The 10,535-nt window shown below is 36.9% G+C and overlaps 1 protein-coding gene across 1 annotated transcript; it reads right to left on the minus strand.

The window, feature by feature from the left end:
- Nucleotides 1-288: 288 nt before the first annotated feature.
- LOC121376852 lies at nt 289-9,618 on the minus strand. The gene is made up of 5 exons (XM_041504639.1): nt 9,557-9,618; nt 5,085-5,235; nt 2,142-2,306; nt 866-919; nt 289-399 (listed from the first exon to the last, which is right to left on the minus strand). Exons 2-5 carry the CDS (start codon nt 5,233-5,235, stop codon nt 347-349), a joined length of 423 nt encoding a protein of 140 aa, XP_041360573.1. The 5' UTR covers nt 9,557-9,618; the 3' UTR covers nt 289-346.
- Nucleotides 9,619-10,535: the final 917 nt, after the last annotated feature.

Below are 10,535 nucleotides of genomic sequence, written 5' to 3' on the forward strand. Positions count from 1 at the left end.
GTGTTAAATGCTCGATAAACTACCTCCAATCTGACGTCAGATGATGTACATCTCCTAATAATATGCACCCGTTAAACTCTAGGAGAGCTGAAGATCCGAGGCCGAGATGCGCACCCACAACCCACAACCCTGAATTTAAACCGTGGTACCGAACACCCTTAGTTCACCCATTGACTGATTCTCGACCAACACAGTGCTATACGTCTGGTATATCATATACGTGTGTAGCTGCTGTTCTCTCCGAGGGAAACACGCATGAACTATCACATAGCGAAGAGATAACACTCGTTACGTTGAGAAACTATTTTTTATTAGTTCTACTTTTCTGATAACCGTGATGGCGATTCTACTCCATCTCGGAGAGTTCTTCAACCTGTTTGAAGAGGTCTTCTTCAGAAACTGAAATATAAAACAGCTTAACAGTAGAGATGGGGAGTGGCGACGGCCGGGTATTTATTTACTATAAGAAGGTTATTTTCCCTGACTGGATTCCTAAAACATAAACCAGTTTAACAGTAGAGATGTGGTTTGGCGTCATCGGCTCAGTTGTTTAGTATAACGAGTGTATTACCCGTGGCGATATTTCTAACACGTGAAATCATTTTGTGGTCTTATATGGGGACATGTTACAATGAAAGCAAGCCCAGGACAATATCTTTAACACAGACACACTGACAATAATAAAATGCAATTAAAATGTGAATATATAAGTTCTATACCACGGCGATAATTATAAACCGATATAGGAGTATATTCCATAACTGAAATATCAAGTTCATACTGCAGCTCAGATTCAAAACTAAACTGAATATGATTACGATACATCAGATATACGGTAATGCTAAAATGCGATATCATTACATACGTTCGGCCAGGTCACGAACATTTCGTTTAAACTCTTCAACTGGAACAGGGTCAACTGCAAAGAGAGAACAAATTTGATAGTTAAAATTTAAAGGCGCTTTCCATGTACTCGGTATGTGGACGTGGGCGAGGACCAGTTTGACTAAAACGTTGTAACAGAAAATCCACGGTGGCAGTTTTGAAAAACTGGAGCACACTGATTTCATTATTTATCGGTTGGTGGATGTTATACATGTTGGTAGTTTTCACACGTGCTTTCCACTGTTTTGTTTATCTACACCACGGATTCACCAGTAAGTTTGTTTTGTTAACGACACAATTAGAACACATTGATTTATTAATCATTGGCAATTGGATGTCAAACAGTTGGTAATTTTGTCATTTAATCTTAGAGAAGAAAACCGCTACATTTTCCCATTAGTAGCAAGGGATCTTTTATATGCACCATCCCACAGACAGAATAACACATACCACAGCATTTCAAACATGATAGTTGTGACACGTAGACTATATCCACTGAAGCAATTCGAACTTTTGGCCAAAATAATTTATGCAAGCATTCTGCCGACTTGTGCAGATCCCGCTTCAGTATTAACTACTCAGTTAAGCTAGCCGTCCATTCATACGTGATGCAAGACAAGACAAGACTTTATTTACTCTCTGGCCGTTGCACAACGTCCAAGTACGCTTCCGTGTCTGTGTTCGTGTATAAGTGAATTGAGCATCCATAAATACGTGTTGAAATATGTGAAAACACCCTTTCTCTCCCAGGATTGTGTAAAGCATGAGGGGAAAACTACGTACCACTGCCATTGATATCATCGAGGTCATGCCAAGCTTCACAATAACGCATTCGTGTCAGTGAACAATCACGGACATGGAGGAAATCAATGGATGTTTAGCAGCATCTTCCCTATATAGCGATTTCTCACGGACACGGACACGGACGCGTACACAGGTCACGGATTACGTGCGAATGGGTGGCTAGCTTTAGGCAAATTTTACTGACTTGTAACAGAGGATCAGACATTTACCACGCCGAGCATTTCTTAGTTTCTGGGGAAAAGAGAGTCAGCGTTTTCGCGTCGTTAGTAATTATGTAGCTCTGCAAAGCGAAATAGCAATATTAATGTTCGACTCTGATACAGGTGGCTGAGTTATTGCTCTTGTTGCGATATCAGCTATGAAATGAAACATTGGTAACCAACACAACTACATACAAAATTACTGTTGTGAATAATGTGTGTTACAGAAAATAGAGACAGAAACGAGCTTACAAGAGCCCGACAAGGCTTCCATTAAGTCACGTGCTTCTCGCTCGCCAATCATCTTGCCGAGTTCTTCCAGGTCTACGTGGCCATCTTTGTTCAGATCGAAAGTGTTCTCATCACGTTTCCCTATTGACTTTATAGTATCCCAGCACTGTTTTGCATTGTTCCATACTAACAAAAAATACAACAAAGATAATCACAAATAATGTTAACTCCAGATCAGAAACCTATGTAATATAGTCATTATTCCTAGCCTTATCCTCAGTTTTTATCTCTAAAATCTTCAGACATATTATAATTGTTTACAACTAAAAAGGTATTCTGTTGAAATCAATTCCATTCGACACATTCCTCCAGTAAAATACCGATCCCGTGTTTTTCATGTTTTGTGGTGAGCTTGGTAGAATGCCAATCGGGTCGACTATCCACAAAAATCGCCTTCTTCTTTTTTCTTGGATTCGAGTTATCTTAAGCAACTGATTAAAACTAGTTTTATGTTTATACAAAGTAATGGTGAGGTAACATATTTGAGATATGAACTATCCACAATAAGATTAATGTTGTTAAAGATATCGTAGACCACATAGAAATGAGTGATACGTGATGATTACAAACCCATATATCCGGAAAATGGCTATCATAACAAATTAGTTTTAGCACACATCGATCAGTACTTACAAAGATAGTATATCAGAGTATATTTTGAAACGGCCTCGGTGGCGTCGTGGTTAGGAAATCAGTCAAAAGGCTAGTAGGTACAAGGTTCGCAGGCCCGGTACTGGCTCCCACCCAAAGCGAGTTTTAACGACTTAGTGAGTAGGTGTAAAACCATCACACCCTTTTTTCTTTCGCTAACCACTAACAATTAACAACTAACCCACTGTTCTGGACAGACAGCCGAGATAGCCGATGTTTGAAACTTAATTGAATATAAGCACAAAAATCAGTTGAAATGAAATGAAAATATCAGTAATCAAAGGGTAAAACATACAAAGAGCAACTCAATTTTGAAATTTATTTTAAAGGGACATTCCTGAGTTTGCTGCAATTTTTAAGACGTTATCGACTAACAAAGACTTTCTGACGACTGTAATTACATATCAAATATATTTTTCTGCATAAAATATTAGTGGCTGCATATTAAACGTGTTTCTGATCGTTCTAATATTTGTACTAAGTTAAATTTCATTTTATTTCCTGAAAAAGATTTGTTCGTACGTACGAAATTATTTGAAGACAAAATCCAGTTTGGGCTTCTTACAAATATTAAGACGACCAGAAACACACTGAATATACAGACACTGATATTCTGAACAAGAAAATATATTGAATATGTAAGTTTAATCGTAGAAATATTGTATTAGTCGGAAACATCTAATTATCGACAGTGGCACTTTCCTAGAAGAATGGATATACTGATCGTATCTACGTGTTTTTTATATATTGTTGTACTAATTCCAACCATCCATTCTTCTAGGAAAGTGCCACTGTCGATAATTAAATTAAACAAAACTACATAAACCAACAAGAACTTGTCAACTGTATTTTTGATGTATCCATTTATAATTTAATCGTGGCCTGGTGTGTAAGTATTTTATAGATGTTTTACGGCTTTGAGAATCTCATCACCAGATATAGGTATATTTAAAATGTCGTTTGCGTCAACTGATTCAGCAATCTCGTTTACATCACACATGTTATCATTGTAGCTAGGTATGCGTTGTGTGTGTTTCATGATTTTAAACATACTTGTGGGGTCAGTTTGTATAGTATTAGAAAGATCATTCTCTAATTTCTTTTGATGTGCACTGCTATAATTTCTTATTGTATATTTATATTGTTTACTCGAGGATTTTAAAGTTTGTAGGCTGTCTTCGCTTTTTTGTTGTTGGTGATTATTTCTGGCCTTATGAAACACATTTCTTTCAGTTACATAGTCTCTTTTAAATCACGGCTTGTAAATAGTCTTAACACTTTTTTTCCGATGCCTATTATTTTGTGTTTACAAAACCAAACACTGCACCGGCCGTTCTGACGACGGATTTCTTAATTTCTTTAACTGCCGAGTCAATGGCGTCCTTCGTGTTGTGAGTACTGTTCATTAATGTGTTCAGTATAGTGTCGATCTCCGTCTGGTCAACAGTTTCTTTAAAACTAGTTTCTAGCGTCACGTTCCATTTGCGTGCTCTTGTCGTATAATGTTGTCGCGTGGAATCTGTTGGTGCGTCTTGAGTGTTGCAATATACTGCCAGTTCAATCGCAGTATATATATATATACAATACTAAATATATTTATATTGTTAATACAACCTATAATTTAAACATATAACGGTTATTAACAGTGTGTTTCGATATCTTCGGTTTCATATATTAGGAAAGACATTGCATTATACGAGCCTCTGGCGAGAATAATAGATTATTTGTATTCCTAATATATGGTACTAACGATACCGAAACACACGAGAGTAATAATATATTTATCCTAAAAACCAAAACATATTTTTGTAAACTGTATACTTAACTTTTATCTCATTCAGCGATTACTAGATATTCAAATGGCGTAATAATATGTGACGCGATTTGTTTTGTTTTTGAATGGAAATAACGTCAAACTTGAATGACGTAATTTTGTATATCCTTACGTAAAACCAAACTAGTGCTTAAATGGGTTTTTTTCTGAAAGCTGGACCTCTTTGAGTGTAAAATTCCTATTGAATTCTATTTATTTCCTTGATGATTATGAATGCATAAGTCAATAATGTAGTGTCACCCTAGTACATTTGCTTAAACGTAGTGCTGTGATCTCCATTAATTTTGATCAAATTTCAACGTTATCACATTCTGAAAGTATGTGATCTGATAAATAACATACTTTGATTACAGTGGATATGCTAGCTATTATATGATAATTAACCGTATAACCCTATCCACACCACGAGCTTCACCTACCTGTCTTCACCCTGCTGACTACCCTTACAACCCTTTTCACGCCACGCCATACTCGTCTGACAATTCTACGGAATCGGAATCGGCCCCAGGCGTCGGCTTCTTGCAATGAGACCAAGGCAACCAAGAAAACCAGAATGATCGCTATCTTCATCTGAAAAACAATTAAGTAAATTTTAAGTCAAATCCATCATTACGAACCATTGCTTTAAGTATACGGAAATAATCTGGCACATTATGGCCATTATGAAGATGGATTTTTTGAGTTGTTGCTCTAGTTAGTAGTTTACTGTTCTCAAAGTTTAGAACAAGAACAAGACAGAACAAATCTCGCCCCCACTCCCCGAAAAAAAATCCAAAGCAAAAGAAAACCGACAACAAATAAACAAACAGAAACAATGCAATGCTATATGTCCATATGAAAAAGAAGCTCCATTAGACAAGCCAGGGTGGATTTGTCACTACTGTTGTCTTAGTAATGTTGCCTTTTTTGGGGTGTCATTGTAAAAATAACTAAACTATGTTCATGTGCTACTCAAAAAGATGAACCACTAAATGTTTATCACAAATACAATAGTTAATTTGTTTTTTTAAGAGAGAAATAAAGATCCATGTTTGAAATACATTCACCTGACCTCGGAGATAGAATACGATTAGTTGTAGAACATTGAGACTGACGTTAACATGGCATGGACAGATTGTGGTTTCCTCTACTCGGAAGGAATCACGTTATATGTCTTGATTTGTACATCAGAGGCTGTTTGTTGCCAGCTGTTACGGTGTTGACATGTTTATTAGAAAATGAGTTACAGAGAAGTAAAATCTTGCAAAATAAATAGTAAGTGCAATTTTTAGAATGAGAAAACAAACAGGTATTCCATCTTAAAGTATTTATAAATTGACATATTGCTAAAAAAAGATTGACTGAAATCAGTTTTGGGTTATCCCTTAGATGGGATGGTGATACGAAAGTGTGTCTTTTTATCAATTGCCAATAAAGATGTTATATTTTATTGGGTACCCAGCCATGTTGGCATTAAGGGTAACGAAAAGGCAGATGTTGCTGCCAAGTCTGCTTTGAACTTGCCCCGTGTCCATGTTGGTGTCCCCTACACTGATTTTAAATTTCATATTAACCAATATATCTGTTCGACTTGGCAAGATGACTGGGACGGTGCGGTTGCGAATAAGCTTCATTCTGTCAAGGCAGTCCTTGGAGAGTGGCAGTTATCCTACAGGCGGTGCAGGAAGGATGAAGTAGTCTTATGCCGTGCCCGCATCGGCCATACATATTTGACGCATTCATTTATTTTAATGTGCGGCACATTTTGGTGGAGTGTGTTCGTCTCAGGCCGACGAGAAATGATATATTTGGCAACAGAAATGTTTTGGAATCGTTTAAATTCCATCCAGTGTTAATTGTAAAGTTTTAAAAACACTTTGACTTCTAAACACAATTTTAACATATACTTAACTCGATTTTATATATTGTATTATACTTCCCCGCCACAGCTCCTTACACTGTGGTTTTACATAACTATATATAAATAATATGTTCATATACTTACCATTTGTGACACCCAATAGCCGATATGTATTTTTGTGCTGGGGTGTCGTTAAACAAACATTCATTCATTCATTCAGTTTTGGGTTATTTTAACTTAGGTTCATTCTCATGGCGCTGGTTTGTTACATGGCAATATTAGTTTCTTTATTATATTTAATGAAGCATTTGATCATAATTCCATATGTATTCTACTAAAGGATTGTACTTTTAATGGTATGATCCTGGGTTCGCTGATTAACTAGACGTCTTAGTGTAGTAGTAAGTGCACGATGGAGAGTGATATAACTGTAAGTCGTTATTAACTGGTGATTCGAATATCAATGACAAGAAAAAAAAACCCCAGCATATTAAAATCTGAACAGGATTTCATTGTAAAAATAAAGTATTCGAAATGACTTTTAATTTTCATTATATTACTTCCATTATCTCTCTCTCTCTCTCTCTCTCTCTCTCTCTCTCTCTCTCTCTCTCTCTCTCTCTCTCTCTCTCTCTCTCTCTCTCTCTCTCTCTCTCTCTCTCTCTCTCTATATATATATATATATATATATGTGTACATATATATATATATATATATATATATATATATATATATATATGACCGGCCTCGGTGGCGTCGTGGCAGGCCATCGATCTACATGCTGGTAGGTACTGGGTTCGGATCCCAGTCGAGGCATGGAATTTTTAATCCAGATACCGACTCCAAACCCTAAGTGAGTGCTCCGCAAGGCTCAATGGGTAGGTGTAAACCACTTGCACTGACCAGCGATCCATAACTGGTTGAACAAAGGCTATGGTTTGTGCTATCCTGCCTGTGGGAAGCGCAAATAAAAGATCCCTTGCTGCCTGTCGTAAAAGAGTAGCCTATGTGGCGACAGCGGGTTTCCTCTGTGTGGTCCTTCACCATATGTCTGACGCCATATAACCGTAAATAAAATGTGTTGAGTGCGTCGTTAAATAAAACACTTCTTCTTCTTATATATATATGTATATATATATGTATATATATATATATATATATATATACAGTTAAGAGTTAAACGAGTATACAAATGGGTATTACAAAACTAATAATATCTTAGGATAACAGCGCAACTAGTGTCAACTATTGGATTTAGTTATTGTCTGTATTTACGAATTAACAGCTTGGCGATATATTTATTGATTGAAATACTATCATAAATGTTTTGTTACACTTTTTCATTGTTAAAATAGAAACAACGCCATTCATAGTTACATATTCATGATTCCCATCGTGGTATACATATTTGGCGTCAATTTATGATGTCATCACACTCGTGTGGGGCTATCAAAAACTGTTAAAAAATATGTTGATGTCACGGGGATTCTATAATTCCCGTAACTGAATAAAACACGATTATCAAAATATCTCTCCTAACTGTATATCTGTTAGATCTCTCTGTAACAGGCGGTTAAACCCTAGTATGGCTCGTCTAGGTATGATCAGAGATACGATCTTATATAAAGTATATATTATTATAGCACGTTTAGCTCACTAGAAACACAACAAAACACAATACACTTTGGAATCTGTATTATCCTACGCTGACAAATGTACAGACGTAGTAGTTAATTAATAACAGCAATAATAACAACCCAGAACTGATCACTTAATTAGATAATCTCTAGGTGTCTAGTTACACAATATGCGAATCACTTCACCGTTACACCACACCCACACGTGTGATAATTGAGAAACGCTTCCAGGAGAAGTTAATTAATAAAGGAATTACAACACCATTCCTAACTGGTTAATTTTTAATTAACCCTTACTACTCGTTCAGTAACGTGTGATAATTGAGAAACGCTTCTTCGGGAACTTAATTAATAAAGGAATTACAGCTCTATTCCTAACGGGTTAATTTTTAATTAACCCTAACTACTCATTCAGTAACCTTGTAACACAGAATTAATACTGGTACCTATCACAATAAAGACAATAACCTACAGTTTACCTAGGTCGTCTAGGATCACTGGCTAAGCTTTATATTACCAAATACTCGTATAATGTTAGAACAAAAAGTCTACGATTTACTTCGTCAGATGACCGAAGACACTGTCTAAAGAATATTGGTATAATACAGTATTAAAATATTTAAAGTCACATCAATCACATCAAGGTTATACACAGAGCAGAAATAAAAATATTTACCAAAGTCCAACGGACTACGTTCCCTGGGAGCCTTCCTATTCTGGTTCTCCTCGATATCTCTAAAAACTAGCTATTTATTATAAAATCAGAATTCGCCTGGGGGTACAAGGCGGTACCTCCCCCTATCATCTGATATTTCCAACGCGACCAAGCGGTATTATTGCTCTCTGATCGTCAGACTTACTGACGCCATCGTCGCCAAATCACGGTTGTAAAAACCGCACTCGCAGAGGTATTACGTAACTACTCGCCACATGGCCTCCACAGCTGGACTAAGTGCATATTGGAATGACCGATCGCGCGAAGTATTACGTAACAAGTTGCCCAGCTAGGCTTAAGTGCAATTAAACTGCACACGGCCCTCTAACACAATTAAAATCGCCACAGGCGAAAACAAATTAAGAGCATGTACCGTCACAGTTGATATTTTTTCTCATCTGTACCTTTGACTTAAAAGTTTGTTTTGTTTAACGACCCAACGAGAGCACATTGGTTTATTAATCATCAGCTATTGAATGTCAAACAGTTGTTAATTTTGACATTTAGTCTTGGAGACGAAACCTGCTACATTTGTTTCCGTTAGTAGCGAAGGATAGTTTATATACACCATCCCTTAGAAATGGATAGCATATACCACGGCCTTTGATATGGTTGATCGAGAAATAGCCCAATAACTGAGAAATAACGAATTGTTTTAGTGTTGTAATAGTAACACATATATGTAAGATTACAACTTACCTTGCTAGCTTCAAGTCAGGAGAGACAACTCTTAGTCGGAGACGGGTGAAGATAATGTAACAGCAAATTCATGCTACTCTTATATGTTCTTGGTGTAAGTTTTTAATTAAGTACATCAGATGTGATCTCCGATTAACAAACTGAATAGTACACAGTTAACGGATGTAACACTAGATAAAACGGCTGATAACCATCCTTGTTTGGAAACCTGTAAATGGGTTCAACACGTGTAGATATATAGGTGATTCTATATCCTGGAGAGATGAATTTTTGCCTGCCGGATAGGTACCACCATGACATATTTGCACCCGCCCCTCCTTCTCCCTCCCTCCTCCCCCCCCCCTCTCTCTCTCTCTCTCTCTCTCTCTCTCTCTCTCTCTCTCTCTCTCTCTCTCTCTCTCTCTCTCTCTCTCTCTCTCTCTCTCTCTCTCTCTCACTCACTCACTATTAAAATGACGGGTGATACAAAATGTGACAAATGCGTCAGATAAGCTATTATTACGTGGTATGAAAATAAATTTCTGGTCGCACATAGATAATATATTTAGTTTTTACAACATCCCTTGTTTCGCATAAATTATTTGTATTGTTACAAGTACATTTTTTAAGCACAGGGCTACTTGACACAGTCGTACTAGATGAACTAAAAGTGCACACAGTTTTTGCCCAGATGAAACAAATATTTTTTCATAGCCAACACACTCACATTTATCACCAATCACAGGACTTCTGGTGTTAACTGCTCTATCAAAAGTTTTGTGCACATTCAACTGTGGCCCAGCCGGAAGTTATTTGGTTTAGTGCTAGCTATAACACAAGTAACTGTATTGTCTGACTGCTTTTTAATTTTGTTTTAACTATGTGTTCAGGATTGTGTACAGGGCATTTAGCAGGGATGGGGTGGGGGTCTAGACTGTTGCGATCGAAGTTTATGGGGTCTAATCATTCTCCCCCGGGAAATACGTCTGAAACCTGCCCC

Source organism: Gigantopelta aegis, chromosome 7 (assembly GCF_016097555.1).
Source record: "Gigantopelta aegis isolate Gae_Host chromosome 7, Gae_host_genome, whole genome shotgun sequence".
Taxonomy (NCBI): domain Eukaryota; kingdom Metazoa; phylum Mollusca; class Gastropoda; order Neomphalida; family Peltospiridae; genus Gigantopelta; species Gigantopelta aegis.

What these genes read in the sequence shown, in the direction of transcription:
- LOC121376852 (XM_041504639.1), bottom strand. Translation starts at nt 5,235, where the DNA reads ATGAAGATAGCGATCATTCTGGTTTTCTTGGTTGCCTTGGTCTCATTG. An exon ending in AGTCAGCAGGGTGAAGACAG is followed by an intron (nt 2,307 to 5,084) that starts GTAGGTGAAGCT and finishes ATTTTTTGTTAG; the next exon opens with TATGGAACAATGCAAAACAG. An exon ending in GGAAGCCTTGTCGGGCTCTT is followed by an intron (nt 920 to 2,141) that starts GTAAGCTCGTTT and finishes CTCTCTTTGCAG; the next exon opens with TTGACCCTGTTCCAGTTGAA.